This window comes from Rhincodon typus, chromosome 3 (genome assembly GCF_021869965.1).
Source record: "Rhincodon typus isolate 14 chromosome 3, sRhiTyp1.1, whole genome shotgun sequence".
Classification (NCBI taxonomy): Eukaryota; Metazoa; Chordata; class Chondrichthyes; order Orectolobiformes; family Rhincodontidae; genus Rhincodon; species Rhincodon typus.
The window spans coordinates 96,530,288-96,552,900 of NC_063334.1; the positions used below are offsets into that span (position 1 = coordinate 96,530,288).

The 22,613-nt window shown below is 40.7% G+C and overlaps 1 protein-coding gene and 1 pseudogene across 2 annotated transcripts in view; one reads left to right on the top strand and one right to left on the bottom strand.

Annotated features, from left to right (window-relative positions):
* The window catches only part of arhgef28a (Rho guanine nucleotide exchange factor (GEF) 28a), a 380,773-nt gene that overhangs the window by 350,448 nt on the left and 7,712 nt on the right, over nucleotides 1-22,613 (top strand). For both annotated transcript variants that reach the window (XM_048621117.1, XM_048621120.1), the window contains one exon: nucleotides 20,988-21,107. In XM_048621117.1, the coding sequence (XP_048477074.1) occupies nucleotides 20,988-21,107 (120 nt within the window). The remainder of the gene's footprint in view (nucleotides 1-20,987; nucleotides 21,108-22,613) is intronic.
* Nucleotides 7,582-7,700, bottom strand: LOC125482851 (annotated as a pseudogene).

Here is a 22,613-nt window from a genome sequence, read left to right on the forward strand (position 1 = left end):
AATCTTTTTTGCATCCTTTCCAGTTTAAAAACATCTTTCCCATAGCAGGGCGACAAAAATTGTATACAGTACTCCAAATGTGGCCTTACCAACGTCTTGTATAGCTGTAAAATTACATCCCAACTCCTGTACTCAATGTTCTGACCAATGAGGACAAGCATGCTAATCACCACCTTCACCGCCCTGCCTACCTGTGAGACCATTTTCAAGGAACAATGTACCTACACAACTAGGTCTTTCTGTTTGATAACACTCCCCAAGTCCCTACCATTATCTGTGTAAGACCTGCCCTGGTTTGTCATACCAAATTGCAATACCTCTTATTTAACTAAATTAAACTACATTCCTTGGCCAACTGGCTAAGTTGATCAAGATCCTGTTGTCCTCTTCAATAACTTTCTTCACTGTCCACAATACATCCAATTTTGATGTTATCTGCTAACTTACTAACCAGCCTGGAAATTGAGTACAATGATTACTTTTACCACTTCTAACAGAGATAAGTGGATTGTTGCTGTACCTTCAACAGATGTCTCTGAATGGCTTCAACCCAAGTTTCTTCTGGTACTGGTTTTCCATCAGATTGAGCTGTGATGCTTTAAGTCTGTAGGCCAGCCTCATGGAGTAGAACCTGGTTGTTTCTCTTTATCTTCCTACCTGGGGCTTGTGATGCAGCCTCTTCCTGCTGAACTTCAGCCCTCACACTAGACTTCAGTTGCTAATATTTGTTGACTTCTGTGACTTCTTTGTGAAAGGGTTTTATCCTCTTCTGTACTCCCTCAGGTGAGGCATAATGAGCACTAAAGAACACATCCAGAACTCCAAAGTCTTGTTTCCACAGTGTGCAGTAATAAGTGGGGCAACAGAAATAGCTCTAATAGAACAGCACCCCTACCACAGTTCATTGGGTCGTGAGGAGACAGTGGCAGTTAGGTTTCTGAATTCAGTTTATTTATTTTCTATTCCTTCATGGGATGGGGGTATTGCTGGCTTGGCTTGTACTTATTTCCCATCCCTAGTTACCTTTGTTGAATTGCTGCATCCATTTGGTGTAGGTAGACCCACAATGCCATTCGGGGGGGGAGTGCCAGGATATTGACTCCGAGAAACTTAAGGAACAGCAATATATTTCCAAGTCAGAATGGTGAATGGTTGGGAGGTGAACTTGCAGGTGGTGGCATTCCCACTTTTCAGCCACCCTTGGCTGTCTAGATGGTGGTGGTAATTAGATTGGAATGTTAGAATGGGTACATCTTTGCAATGCATCTTGTAGATGGTACATACTGCTGTTCCTGAGAGTCAGTGGTGGATGTTTGTGAATGTAATGCCACTTAAGTTTATTGAGGGTAGTTGGAACTTGTGAGGTACTCGCTGCAGGATTCCTAGCCTCTGACCTGCTCTTGTAACCACAGCATCCACATGGCTGGTACAGTTCAGCTCTGGTCAATAGTAATCTCATTCTTCATCCTCAGTTTTAATCACTGTACTGTTGGCAGCTGTACCCAAACCCATCTGTTTACTTTGCTTTCCTCTTTTAAAGCACTCTTATAACTTATTTGTTTGACTGAGATTTTGGTAATTTGCCCTAATACTATCTAGATGTGGCTCCGTGTCACATTTTGTTTGATGACCCCCCTGTAAAGTGCTTTGGATATGTTATTGTGGTAATGGTTTTATAGAAGTACAAATTTTTGCTGTTAAACTGTAACATTGATTCAACTATTCTAGTATAAATCTATGTAGGAAGACAGGACAATGACATGAGATAAATTGTTCCTGTTGGAGAGGCAACACAGACATGATGAGCCAAATGGCTGTAATGGCGTCTGTTCTGTAGCCGTTCTATCATTAAAATGTGAATCACTATCCTGGGCAATGCAAAGATGTTCTGTCTCATGTCCAGTGGCTATAAATCATCAGAATACTGTGTTCTTCTGCATCAGACATTTTGATTTTTCCATGTTTGTATCCTTGAGATCTGACAAAATTAGATTGATAAATCACTACAGAATTCAGAACAATCTTTTTGTTGTTTGGTGACTGGTTTGAAATTGCTTAATTCAATTCCTTAATAACCTTCAGAGAGACAAAAACTTCAATTAAACTGTGTTTTATTTTCTTTAAATTGCTAAATAAACATGTATTGCTTTTGACTAATAATACAAATAGTGTTTTGGGGAAACCTTCATCGACAGAAACTCAACATTTTAGCGTTTGCAGTCAACAGACAGACATTGCAGCACTTCTGTCTGAAATGACTGCACAGGGCTTTAGTCTTGATTTTTCTTGAACATGCTCATTTTCATTTGTGTAACTGTGTATTAAATATACACAATCATTCTATTTAGATCACCATTTGGGTGAATATCTGAGTGCAGTGTCAGCCTAGAAAACTAGCAAAAACTGACCAAGGACTTGAGTTAATTGGCACAACCTCCCATGAAAGCCCACTTCATGGTCAATCAGATAAGAAATCTACAGTGTTCAAAAGATTGGTTACACATTCTTGAAAATAGAAAATATTAAAGCGAGGATGAAAGGGGGAATATCATCCATAGATATGAGAAAAGCTTCTACGTATGCACTGATGACAACCACTCTATCTTTTGTTGCCTCTTTAACTCCTTCACTAGCACTGTGTTGTCAAACACCTTGCCTTTTTTCTTAGAGTCACATTGCAGCTAAACACTCAAGACCAAAACCATCTTCAATTGCCTTATTACTACTCACTCATTTAATTCACATCCTTGGCATTGTCTCTGGATGAATTAGATGGTCCATAATCTCAATAAGTTCAACTGTAGGAAGAACTAATGATACAATTTGCTTACCATCAAAAAGATTTGCCTACCTCACCCCCTCAACCCCTCCATGACAAAGACATTTCTGCTTCTTCCATTACACCCGCAGTTGAAACATTCTTTCTCCTTGATTGCCTCATGCGCAATCGTTCCAAAGCTTTCCTAACTGAAACCTTATCCTCCACCATAAACTTCAGCCTAGTTGAAATTTTGTTGTCCATACCTGACACTAAACCAGGTCCCACTCACCCATAACAAGGTGTAGAGCTGGATGAACACAGCAAGCCCAGCAGCATCAGAGGAGCAGGAAGGCTGACGTTTCGGGCCTAGACCCTTCTTCAGAAATTCTGAATTCAGAATGTGCTCCCAATGTCAGCCTACTCCACATGACTCTTTAGTATTGACAGCCATTTTTTATTTAGTTTTGGAAGCTTTGGAATTCTTTCCTGAAACCCCTCTGTCTATCCATTTTCCTGTCATTCCTTTAAAGCCCTTTTTAATGCATGTCTTTGACTAAGTCTTATGTCATTGTAATGCCCAACTTTTCCTTAACTGGCTGGTTTAGCAACCTTTTGTTTTAAAAGATATGTACGTGTGAGGTAACTTAAGACCATTTTTCCTTATTAAAGGTGTTATATAATTGCAACATAGCAATGTTGAGTCAAAAGATTCTTCTGTTTTCAAGAAATTTAATGAGCGCTTATTGATATCCACTTGACTTAATGGCAATCATATTCCTGCACCAGAAAGTTACAAGTTTGATACCTAATTGAAAGGTAAGCATGTGATCTAGACTGACAGTTCAGTGTAGTGATGAAAAGTGTGTTTTCTAACTTCATTTATATAATGTAGGTATCACTGTCTGGGCCAGCATTTATTATCAATCCCTAATTTCCTTTGAGGAGGTGGTAGTGAAATGCCTTCTTGAACCGCTTTAGTCCATGTAGAAACATAAAAAAATAGGAGCAGGAGTAGACCATGTAGCCCTGTGAGCCTACTCCATCTTTCATCGTGATTATGGCTGATCATCCAACTCAGTAGCCTGTTTCTACAACGCTGTTTGCAAAAGGTTTCTGGGATTTTGACCCAGCAATATATTTCCAAGTTAGGATGGTGAGTGGCCCAGGGATGGTGGGGGGATCTTGCAGGTAATGGTGTTCCCATGTATCTGATACTCTTGTCCCAGATGGTACAAGTTCTGGTTTTGGAAAGTGCTGTCTGAAGGAGCTTTGGGAGATGTTGAAGTGCCTTGGATGAGGCTTAGATGTTGAGGAGCCCATAGGACTGTTCAAAGAAGGTCAAGGAAGGGTTTAGGTGAGGGGTTTGTGGGGACAGAGACCCTGTTTGGTTTTTTTTGTAGATTTATCTTGTAATATTTTTATTTGCACTCTGTGGAACATTTCTGTAGGAATAAAAGCTGCATAACAGCCTGTACATAAAAATAATTCATTATATAACATTGAGGGATTCAGAAGAGCGTACATACATACACTTTTTTTTGTTTTGTCACTGTCATAGTTTTGATCAATTTCAAGTCAAATTATCTCTGAGGGAGTGCCACATTATTGGAGGTGCCATCTTTTGGGTGAGGCATTAAATTAAGACCATTCCTGCTTGTTCAGTTAGATGGAAATGGCCAATCCAAGGAACAAGACAACCTCAGATTCTTGAGATTTTTCTCCAACAATTGTGTTAAGGGAGAGAAAGATTTTCCAAGATTTCACGCTCTAAGTGTGTACTTACATATTTGTGATAGTGTTATGGCCTTTGCTGCAAATTGGACACCAACAGTCAGAACTAAGACCTTTTGCTTCGGAATTGTTCATCAGCAAATGGTTAGTGTGTTAGGCAGGGAGAGGAAGCAAAGAAACTGTCTGAGAAAAAGGGAAAAAAACAGTATAAGACAAGAGACCATTTTGGTTTAAGAACAAAGAATGAGATCTTTGTGAACGTAACCTAAGAGAGAGTTCTGATGAAAGGTCATTGATCTGAAAGAAATGTTAACTCTTTTACTCTCCACAGGTGCTGTCTGACCTGTTGAGTTTGACCAACATTTTTGTTCTTATTAAACAAAAAAACATTTGTATAGTGCCTTTCACAACCATAACATGTCCCAAAGGGCTTTACAACCAATGAAGTACTTTTAATTTATAATCACTGTTGTAATATAGGAAATGAAGCTAATAATTTGCACGCATGTCACAAACAGCAATCTGTTCTGCCCTGAAGGGTCAACCTAGATTTTGTGTTAAGTTTCTGGAGTGAGACTTAAACACAGAAGCTTTTAACTCAGGAGGTGCGAAAGCTATCATTGAAAATTATTTCCAACAATTTTTTGGCTGTTGGTAGAAATCAACACCCACACAGAATTCCTTTTCCCACACTCCTACACAAAAATAACACCAGTCCACAGCCTGGTGAAAACAGATGGTTGTGTTTCTCTGTCATTTTCCTTCTTTTTGATATTTGATGCATGTGAATTGAGGGAAAAAGTAAATTCCAGAAGCAGTGTATAAAGATCTCACTCTCCTCTCACTTGGAGATTTTCAAAAATTTTTCATATTGTTATTCTTATACTATGGAGTCTGCAAATCCTGATTTGACCTTCATACCCCATTCACAATGCCAAACTGAAATAATGTTCATCCTGAAATTAATCTCTTTTTCTACTATTAAGTTTCTGAATTATGTGTTCCACTTGAGTCCTGGTATGAAGCTGACTATTCACAGCATGTTGGGCTGGGAGGTTGGTTAAGTCAGAAAATACTGATTTTGCTCAATGTGAATAGAATCTAAAACCACCTACCCCCCCCCCCCCCCCCCCACGCCCCTAATGTATCCCTGTACCCCCTCTAGCTTTAATCCCATGTCATCCACATCCCTCCTCCAATTATCTGCTTGTCTTTGATTTCAGGCAGCTTAGAAGAAATAGTTCTCATGTAACTGCATGTGATATCTGACAACACAGAGAAACCAAGATAATAAATTATTAAGCACAAACAATGATTGGCTGATAACTTGCATGTTGGTGGTCTTAACCAGCAGATGCTTTCAGTTTGTACGCTTTGAAAGCTTGACTTACAAGATTGTTCAAATTTTTTGATATGTTACAGTTTCTTTTTAGTTCTCACAGCAGACCCAGCCATTCTCTGTAGAAAGATTATGCATCACAATAGGGAGAAGATCCCCTAGCTAATGAATCATAGTGCTTATTCAGCCACTAGCTGAACCATGTAGACCAGGAAGTTCCTAAATCTAAAACAAAGAATTGTGGATGCTGGAAATCCAAAACAAAAATAGAAATTGCTGGAGAAATTCAGCAGGCCTGGTAGCATCTGTGGAGAGAAAGGAGATGTCCTGAAGAAGGGTCCCTGGACCAAAATGTTAACTCTGCTTTCTCTTCACAGATGCTGACGGACCTGCTGAGTTTCTTCAGCAATTTCTGTTTGTTTTAGATCCTAAATCTGTATTGACTAGGTTGGTCTTGTTAGAGACAATGGCAATACAATTGGCCATTGCAGTACAAGGAGAAGCAGAGGGAAACAGCCCACGTGTGTTCTTGAATCACTATCTAAGGACTGTATTGAAATGTTTGTGTTGAACTCTTATGGAGAGGGGATTAGGCCTAGCTGCAATGCCTTTTTTAAAAAATTCAGACATGGGATGTGTGTATGTTTGCAAGGCCAGAGTAGGTGGTGTTGAGCTGCCTTCGTGAACTGCTGCAACCCATGTAGTGTAGGTACATGCACACTTTTGTTAGGAAAGGACTTCAGGCAATATTGTAGCAGTGACAGTGAAAGAGCAACAATATATTTCCATGGCAGGGTGATAAGGTATGGGGGAAAGTTGCAGGTGGTGTTTCCACAAGCTTGATCCCCTTATTCTTACAGATGGGAGGGGTTCAAGGTTTTGGAAGATGTGATTGAAAGTGCCTTGATTGAGGGTTCCTGCGATGCAATTTTTGGATGGTAGATCTCAGTCATGATGTGCCAGTTAATGGAGAAATTCAATACTAGAGGTTAAACAAACATGTTGGACCAAACTGCCTCCTGCACTGCAATATTTCTGATTTTTGATGGCATTCAGCTTCTTGAGTGTTGGAGGTGCATACATCCAGGCATGGTGGGAATACCATTACACTCCTGACTTGTGCATTGTAAATGCTTTGGGAAGAAAAGTTATTGCAAGATTCCAGCCTCTTGTAGCCAGAATATTTATCTGGTTGAACCAGTTAATTCTCTGGATCTTGATGGTGTGCGATTGTAATGTTGATGAATATCAAAGAAAGATAGTTAGATTCTCTCTTTTTAGAAATGAGCATTGGCTGGCACATTCTGTGACACAAATCCACATGATTTCTGTCAGCATCTGAGTTGCAAATGAAACTGTCCACTGCGATTATCCCCAATTCTGATATTAAGATGCAGGAAAGACATAGAGTCTTTACAGTGTGGAAACAGGCCATTCAGCCCAACAAGTCCACACTACCCCTCCAAAGAGCATCCCACCCAGACCAATCCCCCTACCCTTTGCCTGTAACCCTGCATTTCCCATTTGTAATCCACCTAATTTACACCCCCCTGAGCACTAAGGATAATTTAGCGTGGCCAATCCACCTAACCTGCACATCTCTGGACTTTGGGAGGAAACCAGAGCACCTGGCAGAAACGGGGAGAATGTGCAAACTCCACAAAGACAGTTGCCCAAGGGTGGAATCGAACCTGGGTTCCTGGTGCTGTGAGGCAGCTGTGCTAACCCCCGAGTCACCATGCCACTCTAAAGCCTCATGCACCTGGTATTCCCAGATGGTCTCCCACCCAAGTACTAACCAGGCCTGAGTCTGCTTAGCTTCCAAGAACAGACAAAATTGGGCATTTTCAGACTAGAATGGCCAGAGGCTAAACATCAATGGATTTCAAATCCATCACCTTAACCACTCGGCCATGACTGCAGCAGCTCAAGATGGTTGAGACTAGGACAGTATCTTGATTAACTCCTGAGGCGACGTTGTGAATCTGAGATGATTAACATCTAACAAGCATAATCATTCATCTTTCGACCATAAGAAATAGGAACAGGAGTAAGCCGTTCAGCCATTTCAGACTTCTCTGCCATTCAATAGAATCATGGCTGATCGACATTCCTCACATACATTTTCCAGTTTTTTTGCCATAAACTTAGATTCTTAATCAGTTAGGGATTCAATCTATTGCAGCCTTAAATATAGGACAAGGATTCTCCTCCCACAGCTGTCTGTGGCAAGGAGTTCCAAAGATTCTCATTCCTCTGAGAAAAGAAATTCCCCTTCACCTCAGTCTTAAATTGACATCCTTTTATTCTGAGACTTCTGCCTCTGATCCTAGATATTTCATGAGAGGAAATATGCTGTCAGCAAGTACCCTGTCATGCCCCTTTTAAAAATCCTATATATTTCAATGAGATCACCTGTCATTCTTTTAAACTCCAGTGAGTAGAGTTGTGCCAAATGTGACTCCAGCCAGTTGGAGTGCCCACCCCTGGATTTGCATAGTCTTCAGTTTTACTAGGACTCCTTGATACCACACTTGGTCAAGTACCCCTATAATGTCAAAGACATCAAAGTTTCACACCTCATCCTTGGAGTTGAGCTCTGCTTTTCCTTGTTTGGACCAATACTGTAATGAAATCTAGGGCTAAGTGGGCCTGATAGGCCTGAACAGAACGTCAGCGAGCAGGTTATTGATGGGTTAATGCTGATTGCTGGTACTGTCAGCCATACTTCCGATCATTTTGCTGATAACTGGAAGTAGTCTGATAGCAAAGATGTTTGTAAATGCTTCAGCCTTGTCCTTTACAGTAATGTGCTGGCCACTCATGTTGTTGAAAATGGGGATGTTCATGGAGCCTGGTCCTCTATTTAGTTGTTAAATTTTTTACCACCCAGTCACAGTCACATCTGAAAGTGCTCCAGAGCTTTGATCTGTTCTGTTAGCTAAGGGATTGACTCTCACTGCTTATTGCATGCTACTTTTGCTGTTTTAGCATACATAGAGTTGTATGATCTTCAGCATTTTAACACCTCATTGTCAATTATGGCAGCAAATGTGAAGAGAAATCAGAGTGTCTTTAACACACCACCCCATTCCCTAGCCAACAGTGAAGCTCAGCGCAAGCTGAAAGAACAGCACCTCATTTTCCGCTTGGGAACTCTGCAGCCTTCTGGACTCAATATCAAGTTTAACAGCTTTAGGGCTTGAGCTCTCCCATGTACTTACCCCAACCTCCACGCACCAGGCCTTGTTACCACATAGTCTGCTATTAAACACAACTCATTGCTAGCCACTAACAGTCCCCATTAATAGCTATTCGCCCTTCTAGTCAGATTGTTATCCACTCCTTTTTCTGTCTAACTGTGCTTCTCTCCCTTTGAGCTTTATCCCCACATACCATTTACTCCTTACACCCTTCCCCTACCCTATCTTCTGCATATAACCCAACATTTTCCTAGCTACCAATAGTTCTGACGAAGGGTTACTGGACCCAAAACATTAACCCTGATTTCTCTCCACAGATGTGGCCAGACCTACTGAGTTTTTCCAGCAATGTGTTTTTTGTTTCTGATTTACAGCATCCGCAGTTCTTTTGGTTTTCATTGTCAAGTATGCCTGACTCTGCTTTCAATTGAGGCGACCTAACCTTTAAGTTCGAATAGCTAAAATATTGGAACCATGCTGGTGTTGTTGAAACTCCTCACAGAACTAGATTATTTATACTAAGAAACATTGTTAATAACTGTCAACTTAACTGGCATATCATACAGTTTATTGGCCAGATCTACCCTCAAACCCATTGAATTGCCCAAGACTATTAACCACCTCTGCCACACACCACAATATATGCTGCCTATCATAAATTGTGTGGGAACGTAAAACTGAAATTATTGCAAACCAGTGTAATTTTAGTTTTCAAATTTCTTCATGGAACAGTGACTATATTTCAAAGCTGTTTCATTGAATGTAAGATGCTTTGAAATTTCCAGTAGTCGTGAAAAATACAACATAAGTGTAAAGCTTTCAATTTTAGCTACATTTTTCTATATTACAAAATGGAACATTTTCCTGTATGTTAAATTCAAACACAGGGAGTGAGAAATTTGTATGCATAGTGCTGCATATGGCTCCACAAGTGCAACCCTGTATTAGTATACAGAACTGTAATGTGGAGGTCTGAAATCACATGACACCAGGTTACAGTCCAACAGGTTTATTTGAAAACATTAGCTTTTGGAGCTTCACTCCATCTTCAGGTGCTAGAGTGAGAGAGGTAGTATCAGACACAGAATTGATAAGTAAAACATCAAAGGCTCACACCACTGATGAGGATACATTAAACAAACCTAAGATGCTTTTAAATCTTTGATCAGTTAATGAAGCAAATCAAATCAATGAAGGCACATGAAACCTGAGGTGGAACAAATGTTAAAGTGCTACAGCAAATGCTGACAAAAGGTCAGCCTGGGTGGGTGCCGTCCACTCTGCTTCCTGAAGTCAATGATCAGCTCCTTGGTTTTGTTGATGGAGGGGTTGTCTTTGCATTATGCTGCTAAGCCCTCCATCTCCTTCGTGTACTCAGTTTTGTTGTTGTTTGAGATCTGGTCCACAGCAGTCGTGTCAGCAGCAAACTTGTAAATGGAGTTGATGTGAAATTTGGTCACATAGTCACGAACGTATAAGGAGTACAATAGGGATCTGAGCACACAGCCTTGCGGGGCACCGGTATTGAGGTTTATTGTGGGGGAGGTGTTGTTGCATCCCCTACTGACTGTGGTCTGTTGGTCAGGAAGTCAAGAATTCCTTTGCAGACAGGGGAGCAGAGACCTAGGTCCCAGAGTTTGGGGATGAGTTTGTTCGGAATTACAGTGTTGAAGACGGAGCTGTAGTCAATAAGTAGGAGCTTGACATAAGTATCCTTGTTGTCCAAACGTTCCAGGGATGAGTGTAGGGCAGGGAAATGGGACCTGTAACACTGGTAGCTGAATTGCAAAGGGTTAAGGTAGTCTGGCAGGCTGGAATTAATGTGAGCTACGACTAGCATCCCAAACCACTTCATAATTATGGAGGTCAGGCCACCAGGCAGTAGTCATTGAGGTATCCTGCATGATTTTTCTTTGGCACTGGGATGATAGTGGCCTTCTTGAAGGAGGTGGGGATTTCAAATCATAGTAGGGAGAGGTTGAAGATGTCTGCGAATACTCCCGCCAGCTGGTCTGCACAGGACCTGAGTGAATGGCTGGGGACTCCATCCAGGCCAGTTGCTTTCCATGGGTTCACCCTTATGAAGGCCGATCTGTATCCACTCATCACATTTCTATGAACCATGTGGAGAATATCAGAAACAAAACAGGTTGTTAGGAATGTGAGCAGTCAGCAATCACACTGAACACAAATTACAGTTTAGCACAGTCCTCAATACAATGGAACGTTGAGCACCTAATTTCTATGGAATGCCTGCACATGGACCTTGGTCATAGTGGACCTTATTCTAAAGTATGCAGCATGATTCATTTCATTCAAATGCAGTAGGGGATTGTAAGATTGTTTTTATTTACTTATGGGACGTGAGTGTAGCTGGCTGGCCAGCGTTTATTATATGTCGCTAGTTGCCTTTGAGAAAGTGGTGGTGAACTGCGTTCTTGAGTCATTGGAGTCCATGTATGGGTTGCCTTAGAGAGGAAATTTCAGCTACAGTGAAGGAACAACAAATCAGGATGGTGAGTTTCTTGTAAAGGGACTGACAGGAAGTGGTAGTCCCAGGTATCTGCTGCCCTTCACCTTCTAGCTAGACATGGTCATGGGTTTGGAAGGTACTATCTAAGGATATTTGGTGAATTTCTGCAGTGTATCTTGCAGGTAGTACTATAACCGAGCATTGGCGGTGGAGAGAGTGAATGCTTGTCGATGTGATACCAACCATCAGGATACTTTGTCCTGGATGATATCAAGCTTCTTGAGTGTTGTAGGAGTTGCACCCATCAAGACAAAGAGAGAGTATTGCATCACACTTCTGACTTGTGTTTTGTAGATGGTGGACAGGCTTTGGGGAGTCAGGAGGTGAGTTACTCGCTGCAGTATTCTTAGCCTCTGACCTGCTGTTATAGCCACCATATTCATATGGCAAGTTTAGTTGTGTTTCTGGTCAATGGTAACACCCAGGATGTTGATAGTGGGCAATTCCGTGATAGTCGTACCATTGAATGTCGAGGTGGTGATTAGATTACCTCCTATTGGAGATGGTCATTGTCTGTATTTGTGTGGCAAGAATTTTATTTGCCACTTGTCAGCCTACGCCTGGATATTGTCCAGATCATATTGCATTTGCTTCAGTATCTGAGGAATTGCGAGTGGTGCTGAATATCAGTGAACATTCCTAGTTTTGACTCGAAAATAGAGTAAAGATCATTGATGAAGCAGCTGCAGTGTGGTAGGAATAAACCTTACCCTCCCAGTCTATACACCACCCAACAATGCCAACCCTGCATCTAAAAGCATGTTGGCAAATACATACAGGTTAAAGTGAAAAGAAATCACCTCCTTGCCCCTGTGCAGCCAATGATAAATTGGATTGTTTGTGAACTGACTCACGGGTGGCACTTTTAAGGTCACCTGTTATTACTTCTACTTTACAGAGATGATTATGATCAATCTATAATAACAAATGACATGATCAAGATTACTTGTGACCAGGATTTTGTGAGTTGCAGACTCAGCCTGTCAATATCACCATCAATCCAGGTGACATCCCAAACTTTGACTGTCCTTCCTTCCTTGCACTCCCTGTTGATCCCATCAGTTCTGAGCTTACATACATTTCCACACTTTTATTTAAGACTTTATTACCCACTTTACTGCCTGAATCCTGAGTCTATAGTTTAGTTATTCCAACCATCATAATGCTTTGTTTCCTATTGAAGCCTGGATGGAGCTCTATGATCTCTCTACATGTTGAGTTGAGTTGCGCCTTATTTTCCACTCTGCATCCCTGCATGTTGCTTTCAATTCTCACAATTGACATCCCCAACTTTTCTACTATTGCAGTGATTTTTGATAATTCCCCTTGACTTTCAGTGAACAGGCCCCCAGGGCTAACTGTGGTCTCCTGACTGACTTGGAAGGGCAGCACCGACTGATGAGTGATCATAACCCTAACTAATCTCTCTTCACCTCCCTGTCTGACTTAGTATTAATCCCTGGACTGTTAGCAGTGAACCTATAGGACTGACCATGGCCCAATCTCCTGACTGTACAGAACCCTGACCCTGAATGCCCCAAATAGCTGACTGACTGAGCCCAAGCACCTGGACTGAGATCGGATGATGCTCTTGACTGACAGTCAGGTGCCCAATGACTGACAACAGTCCCCCTGAACTTGACTAAGGTCTACTTTCCTTAGACTTTGAGCCATGGCCTTTGGATGGAAGCACATTCAGTGTGTTTGCTGCTTAAGGTGCTGGCACACGTTGAGTTGTGAAATTGTCATAGCATGGTCAAATATAGTAAAATGTCCATCCCCTCGACTGATTACTAATGTCAAACATGACAAGTTTGCCTGGCTTTGTGTCTGCAGTATGAGGCAGAACAAGATATTAATACTGTGAGACTTTTAAGTTCTGAATAATGTGGCAATGTGCAAAAAGGCAAAACAAGCAGAGATGCTGGAGCATTCAAGTAGATGCAAAATGAACGAGCACTAGAAGAGTGGACTTATCCATGTGTGGAAAGTGGTCAGGCAGCAGCATTGCAATCTAAGGTGTCGGGGAGCTCCAAACCGCAATATTGAAGTGATGAATTATATTCGAAGTGAGTTAGAGATTTGCCACAATGATGTGGTGAAGCTGATGCTTTTCCAGTGCTGCCCATGAAATGTTTCTTGGCCAGCAGTCCCCAACAGTCAGTGAACTGAAGTCATAAAGTACCTGCTCTGACTTTCATGTCGGCATTTCAAACTGCACGTAAATGAGTTGAAATTAAATCATAATGAGCTGTTAATATGTAAAAGTGGGCTCCTTACTTCTCACGTGAGATTCTCACTAGAAAACCTTGGTGGAAAATCAGACTTTTTTTTCTTGATGTCAAGAATCTCATACTTTCTGATCTCGCCATATTTTACCAACCGACTCATAATTATCCATATTATTCAGGGGCTGGGAAAATTCCACCCTATATTCCTGTCTGGACCCCACCTAATAACCTCAACTTCTTTAAGAGGATTTTAAAAATGCTATTCTGCTTTCCTGAAATTGCTGATTCTACTTTTGTTTCTCAATCTTACAAATGAGTATTTGTACTGCATATTGATCAGCAAACCAGCAGTCTAAACTAAAAGGGATTGATAGCTGAGGTGTTGATAAATGACTAGCCTTGAGACAGAAATAAATGATGTTGCCTTAGAAACAACCGATCAAGTCCCAATGGCTGACATGATTTGAAGCCCCAGTTCGTACTTTGACAGTTCATATCAAATGAAATATCCATTGTAGGTTTTATTCCTTTGTAAACTTCAAATGAATAAAAACAGTTTATAAAATTTCATGCGGCAGTCAAGTTTGGAATGTCAAGTTTATAACAACTTGCATTTATATAAGATCATTAACCCTAAATGCTTCACAAAACTGTTATGAAATAAAATTTGACACCATGGTTGATGTGGAGATATTAGTGCAAATGATCGAAAACTAGTTGAAAGGTTTTAAGGAGCTTCTCAAAGAAGAAGATGTAGAGAGAATAGACAGGAAATTTGAGAGTGTAGGAACAAGGCAGCAGAAGGCATGACTGCCAATGGTGGGGGCTATTAGAATCGGAGGTGCTCATGACCTCAACTGGAGCAGCACGCATATCTTCAACAACTGTAGAGCTGGAGTCAGAGGATTGTACAACTGAAAGAGATTACAGCAATAGGAATTGGAAGGGCAATGATGGAATTTGAAACAAGGATGAGAATTCTAAAATTGAAATATTGCTTAAGCTGGAGGTCATGTATGTTATCAGGTGGCACAGAGGCACAGTGGTTACCACTGCTGCCTTACAGCGCCAGGGACCTGGGTTGGATTCCAGCTTCGGGTGACTGTGTGGAGTGTGCACATTCTCCCCGTGCCTGCGTGGGTTTCCTCCTGCAATCCAAAGATGTACGGTCTAGGTGGATTAGGAGGGGAGGCAATGGCCTAGTGGCATTATCGCTAGACTGTTAATCAAGAGACCCAGATGATGTTCTAGGGACCTGAGGTTCGAATCTCGCCACGGCAGACAGTGGGATTTGAATTCAGTAAATATCTGGAATTAAGAGTCTAATGATGACCGTGAATCCATGTTGATTGTCAGGGGCAAAAAAACCCATCTGGTTCACTAATGTCCTTTAGGAAAGGAAACTGCCATCCTTACCTGGTCTGCCCTTCACGTGATTTCACACCCACAGCTATGTGGTTGACTCTTAACTGCCCTCTGGGCAATTAGGAATGGGCAATAAATGCTGGCCTAGCCAGCGACCCCCTCATCTTGTGAATGAATAAAGAAAAGAAAATAGCCATGGAACTTGTAGGGTTACAGGGATAGGGGTATGGGTCTAGGTGGGATGCTCTTCGGAGGGTCAGTGTATTTGATGGACCGAATGGCCTGCTTCCACACTGTAGGGATTCTATGATTCTATCAAGCACAGAATTGATGATGTACAAAACATGGTGTGAGTTCGGACAAGAGACAGCAAACTTTTGAATTACCTCATGTTTATGGGGGACGGCATATGGGAACTAAGCTAGACATACATTTGAATAGTCAAGTCTAGTGGTAACAACGACATGAATTAGGATTTCAGCAGCAAATGAGCAGAGGCGGGGCAGAGTTGAGAAACTCTTAGGAGCTGGAAATAAGTGGGTTTCCCTAATGGGATGAATGTGTTGTCAGAACTTTATCTCAAAGTCAGATAAAGCACCCAGATTGTGGATAAAAATTGAAAGAACTGTGGATGCTGTAAATCAGGAACAAGAACAAAGTTGCTGGAAAAGCTCAGCAGGTCTGGCAGCACCTGTGAAGGGAAAAACAGAGTTAACGTTTCGGGTCCAGTGACCCTTCCTCAGAACTGCCTCAGAACATCCTCGGATTGTGGATAGTCTCATTCAGCCTCAGACTGTCCAATGGAGGGATGGATGCAGTCCTAGGGAACGTAGTTTGTGGCAGAGACCAAAACTACTGGCTTTGGTCTTCCTGGTATCTAGTCGGGTGAACTTTATGTGCACCCAGTGCTGCACGTTGGGCAGGCTAATAGTTCACAAACCGTGGAGATATGCAGAGACGAGGCAATGAAGTTGGTTTGGGTGTCATCCATGTATATCTGGAAATTAATGCTGTGTTTTCAGATGATGTCACCAAGGGCAAGTTGTAGGGGAGAAATGGAGGGGTCAAGAATAGATCCTTGGGAATACCAGAAGTAATAGTGCTGGAGCAGAAAGGGAAAACCAAAAAAAAAAGGTTCTGTTTAAATTAGAATAAGATGAACACTGCCCACCCAAACTCATGATGGTGCATGAGCATTGGAGGATGGCACACCAATTCTGTCCAAAGATTGCAGATGGGTTGAGATGAATGGAAAGGGATGGTTTACCTTTGTCACAATGATAAAAGATATGACGTGTGAGTTTGATAAGAACTATTTTGATACTTTGTGTGCATTCAAACAGTCTGACTCCAAACCAAAACACAAACAGATTCTAAACAAGGCCTCATACCTAACATGCATTGTCTGACCTAAAATGGCACCTCTTCTTTACACTGATGAAATGATTAGTTCTCTCAGAGCGGTGACTTGAAAGAAATTTGGGGACTTACAGATACATATTAATCAATTAAAATCTTCTAACTGATTAAAGATTTAACAGCATCTTAGGTTTGTTTGGTCTTTCACTTATAAATTCTGTGTTCTGTGCGCTTTTTTCTCACTTCACCTGACGAAGGGGCTACCCTCTGAAAGCTTGTGTTTTCAAATAAACCTGTTGGACTATAGACTGAAGTATGAAGAGGGACTGTATCAGTTAGGACTATGTTCACTCAATTTTAGAAGAATGAGTAGGGAAATCTCATAGAAACCTATAAAATTCTAATACACTGACAGGGTAAATAAAGAAAGGATGATACCAATTATGGTGGAGTCCAGATCAGGAGTCAAAATTTAATGATTTGGAGTAGGACATTTAGGACTTGGGAGAAGAAATCTCTTCGCCCAGAGAGTGGTAATCCTGTAGAATTCTCTGCCGTGACCACAGTAGCCTGAGCTTCCATGACAGAAAATTGAACTTGAACAGTTCCCAAGCTGTGCACAAAGCTCTGTGCAAAGTTGGTGTGAGACTTCTGGAAGCACCTTGAAATTGTACATAGGTTTTCTGACCAGTATGCCAATACATCAAGCATTTCATTCAACAAACCTTTAGCCTCATACTTTATTCTTTGCTTTCACAGTGTCTATCTTAGTGCTCTGCAGCAGAATCCATACAACCTGATCCTCAGGAGGGCTGATATCTGTGCTACTGTGTTATTAACAAAAAAAAAAGAACTGCAGATATAGGAAATCTGAAACAAAAATCGAAATTGTCTCAGCAGGTCTGGCAGCATTTGTGCTGAGACAGCGGCAGCATTTGTGCTGAGACAGCAGCATCAACATTTTGGGTCCAGTGACACTTCTTCAGAATTGTCATTACTTGTTCACTGTGCTGGGTGAACCTCTCCCAGGTCACTAAGTCCATATCAAAATTCCTAATGAAACCTTTAGCATGCCCCTGTGGCTTCCTTTAACAGCCATGTGAGCTCTCCATTGAAGATTCGGCAAACGGCGTACAAAGTGGCCTCAAAACCGGCCAATTCAGTTGGATGCTTAACATTCCAGCTCAGGTGAGTACCACAGTGTCTGGTATTTGCCCTGCCATCTGATCTTCAGTAGCTTCTGAAGCCAGCCCTGATGAAAGTGGTCAAGCTTCTGATACGTTAAGTCTTGCACGACTAAGACCAGCTCTCGAATGCATAGAGCTGAGTGGGCAGGACTGTTGTCCTTTAGACGTTCAGTTTAATAAACAAGCTTAATCTTCTTCTGTCCCAGTCTGGTGCTCAAAATCAGCCAAAGGCTACATTTACTTTGGGAATTCTTTCATGTGTCTTGTCATCAATATAGATAGCTCAAAAATGTGAGCTGCTGAGAAAAATGAACTTGTTCTGGTCAGTGGTTGAAAATTTGGGTTTGAGATAGGGCTATACTGGAGCAGGCTGGTACATTGCTTCAGTTTTCTGTTTTGCTGACTATAAGGTTGAAGTTATCACATACATTGGAGGAGAAACCTGTGCTACATTGCTTGTCCTGTTCTGAGCCAGCAGATGAAGCATAATTGTCAGCAAAAAGAAAATCACAAAGTGAAATCACATTTTGTGACTTCACAACCAAATAGTGGAAAGGACGTAGGGAAAGAGATGCATAAGTAGATATGCAGAATGAATATCAGATCTATCAACAATTTGAAAATAAGTAGGCAAGGGAGGAAATAAACGTGAAACTTTTACCAATAAGTACAATGATATGAGTGTACAAAACAGCAGAGTGTTAACATTCAGACTTTGTTAGAGCAAGGCTCAGGATGTCTGCCACAATGTGTGCCTCGTGGTAGAGAGCACATGAATACAACGGATTTGGACGGACATATACATGATTGCCTTTGATACGAAAAAGGATGTACATTAACAAATACATTTTAAGTTACCAGGTTACAAAATATATACATGTACAGTCCTCATGCATTAGGAACCGTTTGCTATTCCAGTTAATCTCATTTTTGCCAATTTATTACATGGCATATATGATCTGCAGATTTCCAGCATCTGCAGTTCTTTGTTTTTTATAAAAGTGTTCTTATCTTGTGATTGTACACTTGCAGACAGTTGACTTTTTCTCCAACCTGTTAATGCCTATCTTAAATGTACAGCTGTTTGTTCTGTCCTTTTGGTTGGAATGATATGCTGTCATGACTCACACAACAAGCAAATTTGACAGCAAATTCAGTTCTTTTCCTTCCCATAAAGAACTGTAACAAATCCAGGGAAGTATAGACAGTTTGCTTAATGCCTACTGTAGGGAAAGTGCTCAAACTGTTTCCCACCAAAAGATGCAGAGCCTGGTCATTTAATAGGCTTTGTTTCTACCAGAAAGAGCTCTCTCATTCAGCCTTAAACAGTTCCTTAAAGTAGTAAATTAATTAATTTAATATACATGAACCGTCCAATAACTTTCAATAAAGGGCCATATAAGAGACTTAAACAAATGTCAGGGAGTGTGGAGGGGAAGGTACCGGGAGTGATTGAAAGATGGTCGCAGGATAGAAAATAGAGATTTGGAACTGTGAAATACAAACAGAAAATACTGGAGAAACTCAGCAGTTCTGGCACCACTTGTAATAAAAGGAACAGAGTTAACATTTCGAATCCGATGTGACTTATTTGAGTCATATGACTTTCTCCAGCATTTTCTATTTTTGTTTCCAACAACCAGCATCGGCAGTATCTGCTCTTCTAAAAAATTATGAGATGCTTCTCCGGCACTAAATTGGTGCTTGTTTTAAATATGGACACACACAAATCATTGAAATCAGCAACACGATGGCCAGAGAAGCCAGATGGATTACAAACAAAATATTTTAGTTCATTTCTGGACAAATAAAGTTTTGAAAACCGAGAGGTAAAAATAAATTCATGTAGAACCTTTGTTAGAACGAATGTGGAATATTATGTGTGGTTCTGGTCTCCATGCTACAGTGCTAAGTCATTGGAGAATGTGCAGAGAAGACTTTTAAGGGCATTCCCTGAATTGAAAAAAAAGCAATTACTTGGAAAGATTGAACAGCTTGTGGTGCTTTTCTCTGGTAATGTGAAGACTAAAAGGTGATTTGATGTGAGTGTATAGAATACTGGAAAGTTACAGAGATTGAATGGAGAAATGGTACTCTGTTGTGGGTAAGGACAGAACAAAGCTGTACGTTTAAGATCGGCATTAACAGGTCAAATAAAGAACTTAATACTAAGGAACTTTTTCACACAAAGTGTTCAGAATGGAGAATTTCTTCTTCAAGAAGTGAATGCTTGAAGTAAATTGCATTGATTTATTTAAGGGGAGGTTTGATTCGTGCACGAAGAAGGCTTTTCGGGCTGGTGGGATGAGGTAATTCAAGTGGGAGCTGGCTAATGTAGAGTGTGAATGCAGGCAGAGGCCAACTGGGCTGAGTGACCTATTTCTTAGGTAAATCTGTGTAACTTCTTGCTTTCCCAATTTCTCTGTTCGTGTTTGCATTATTGTTATCATTCTCATTGTCACACTTCCTCATTTTGTTTCTAATATCTTAATTTATCTGAAACAATGAGTATAAATTTATAAACTATTAGTATTGTCCTCTTTCAATTGATTGAATATCTATACTTTGCAATGTACCTTTGAAAGAATAACTTTCTATATGAGGTGAAGAATACCTGGGAATGGAATACTACAAAGGGTGGGTGGCCAGCACACCAGATTCATTTAAGAAATGGTAAATTATTTTAAAGTGAAGTTGGGAATGTTAGCAGTCGGGAATGTTAGCAGTCAGGAATGTTTAGATTAAATTGGTTGAAGGATTGCTTCACCCATACTTATCTTTTGTTCCCATGTTCATGTCAAGTTAAATTATTAACGTTTTTCCCATTTTTAAACTGAGACTTTCCTATTCCAGGAAATATGATCTAATTGTTATAATAAATAACGACTGTATCACAGAAGTATGTGTGCACTGTTATATTAAGATCATCTTTCATTTGTCTGCCATATGTGTAACAATTGTTGGACAGATATTAACAGAAATTGCTGGAGAAACTCAGCAGGTTTGGCAGCATCTGTGGAGAGAAAGCAGAGTTAACTTTTCAGGTCCTGTGACCCTTCTTCAGAACTGAAGTAGATTGGAAATGTTAACTCTGTTTTCGTCCACAGATACTGCCAGACCTGCTGAGTTTCTCCAGGAATTCCTGTTTCTCTCCAGCATCTGCAGTCCTTTGTTTTATATTATTTCACAAATATTGTTTGTTGCCACAAGATAGCAGATGATGTTGCTTTCACGTATGTTGAAATAACTTTACATTTTTTCTCTTCCAATGATTACAGCTTCCTGTGACCAAGCTAACTATATAAAAGAGATGATTTACACAAAAGATAATCTTGATAAAGCAAGTAGTTCTTCAAGTCATGTGTTACTAGAACATCAAAGTGTTATTTTCAATTCAGGTGAGTAAGTCATCTTAGAAAGCTTTTCCACCAATTGGGTGATATATCTGGTTTCAGTTTCCCTGGGCTAGAACAGGGAGAAATCAAACAGGATTCCTGTTTCTGATTTCAATGCAGTGGAACCTTGTTTGAAATGTTCCCTTTGGGTTTCAGCCTGTTATGCTGGGTTGCGCCCATAGTTCAACAGTCTGCTGGCCCTCACAAACTTGACTCATAGCCTAAAGAATAGCCTCTTAAGCAACGTACCAGAGAGTTACTGGCACTAATGAAACAATGATTTATTGTGTTTTTTATGGGTGGGGCACCTATTGAAAAAATAACTTTGATTCACAAATAACCTTGTGACCTTGCATTGGCACAATAGGATTGATGGTGACTTTAAAATCCTTGATTCTCGCTTTGAAAAATGGAAGAGACATTATGAAAAAATAGTAACAAGCCAGTGACCCAGGGAAATCGGAAATAAAACATGAACTTAGAAGCACATTGTGCTGGTCTGCCAGTATAAGTAAAATGACAGGTTAATATCTGTAGGCAAAAACAACTTGAAAGAATGGGGGATACTAGTGGAGAAAATATCACAGTTAATATTTCGGGTCCGGTGACCCTTCCTCTGAACTGGGAATACCAGTGGACCTGCTTTGTAATTCAGATACCTTGGATCTATTTAATTGGAGTCCATCTCTTCCACTGTGGTTAAAGATGCAAACTTCATTTCTGTTTTTGAACATTATTTTCAATATGACTTTTTAGCATTAGATCATTTCTCTGACATTGCATAGTTAGGAAGGTGGGAAGAAACTTTCTCTAAGATATTTATCATCCCTATTATCTGACAATAGTAGGTATACACAGAGACACAAGTCAACTATATACTTTTTAATTTTCTTTCCATTGACCAATTATTACCAGTGATGAATCATTGGTTTGAGTTATTCAGCTGTGAGACTTCCAAATGCTTCCAAAAGTGACAAATTGGAGAAACTATTTGATGTAGGTGTAGTTTTAATTCTAAGTGATATGTTCCTGATTGTAGCAAACTGGGGGTTTGGCATAGTGTAGCGAAGAAGTGCAGATCAGAAGGAGACACTTGGAGTTTGTTTATGGCTTCTGGGCAGGAACATGGCCTAGTGAGCGATATTGCTGTTTAGGGAATAGCACCAGGCAGGCATGGCCAATATTACCAGGTGGGCCATATTGGCATTCCCTTGCACTTTTCAACAAAATGATGAGAATTAACTGTTCAGCTTAAAATCGGGCACCTGTACAATATAAACATACCAGGAGAGTAATCCTGTTTGGCCAGAATTGGATTTTCTTGTGTGGCCCAGAGGAACATATTTTTCCTCCTGACTCATGATGGAGAGGGAGTGGGGTTTGTTTGGCCCTAATTGCCCCATTTAAGGAGGGAGGGGAGGAAGAGGTTGGAGGGGGAGCAAAATAAAATAAAGGGGTGGCACGGTTGCCCAGTGATTAGCACTGCTGCCTCACAGCACCAGGGACCCG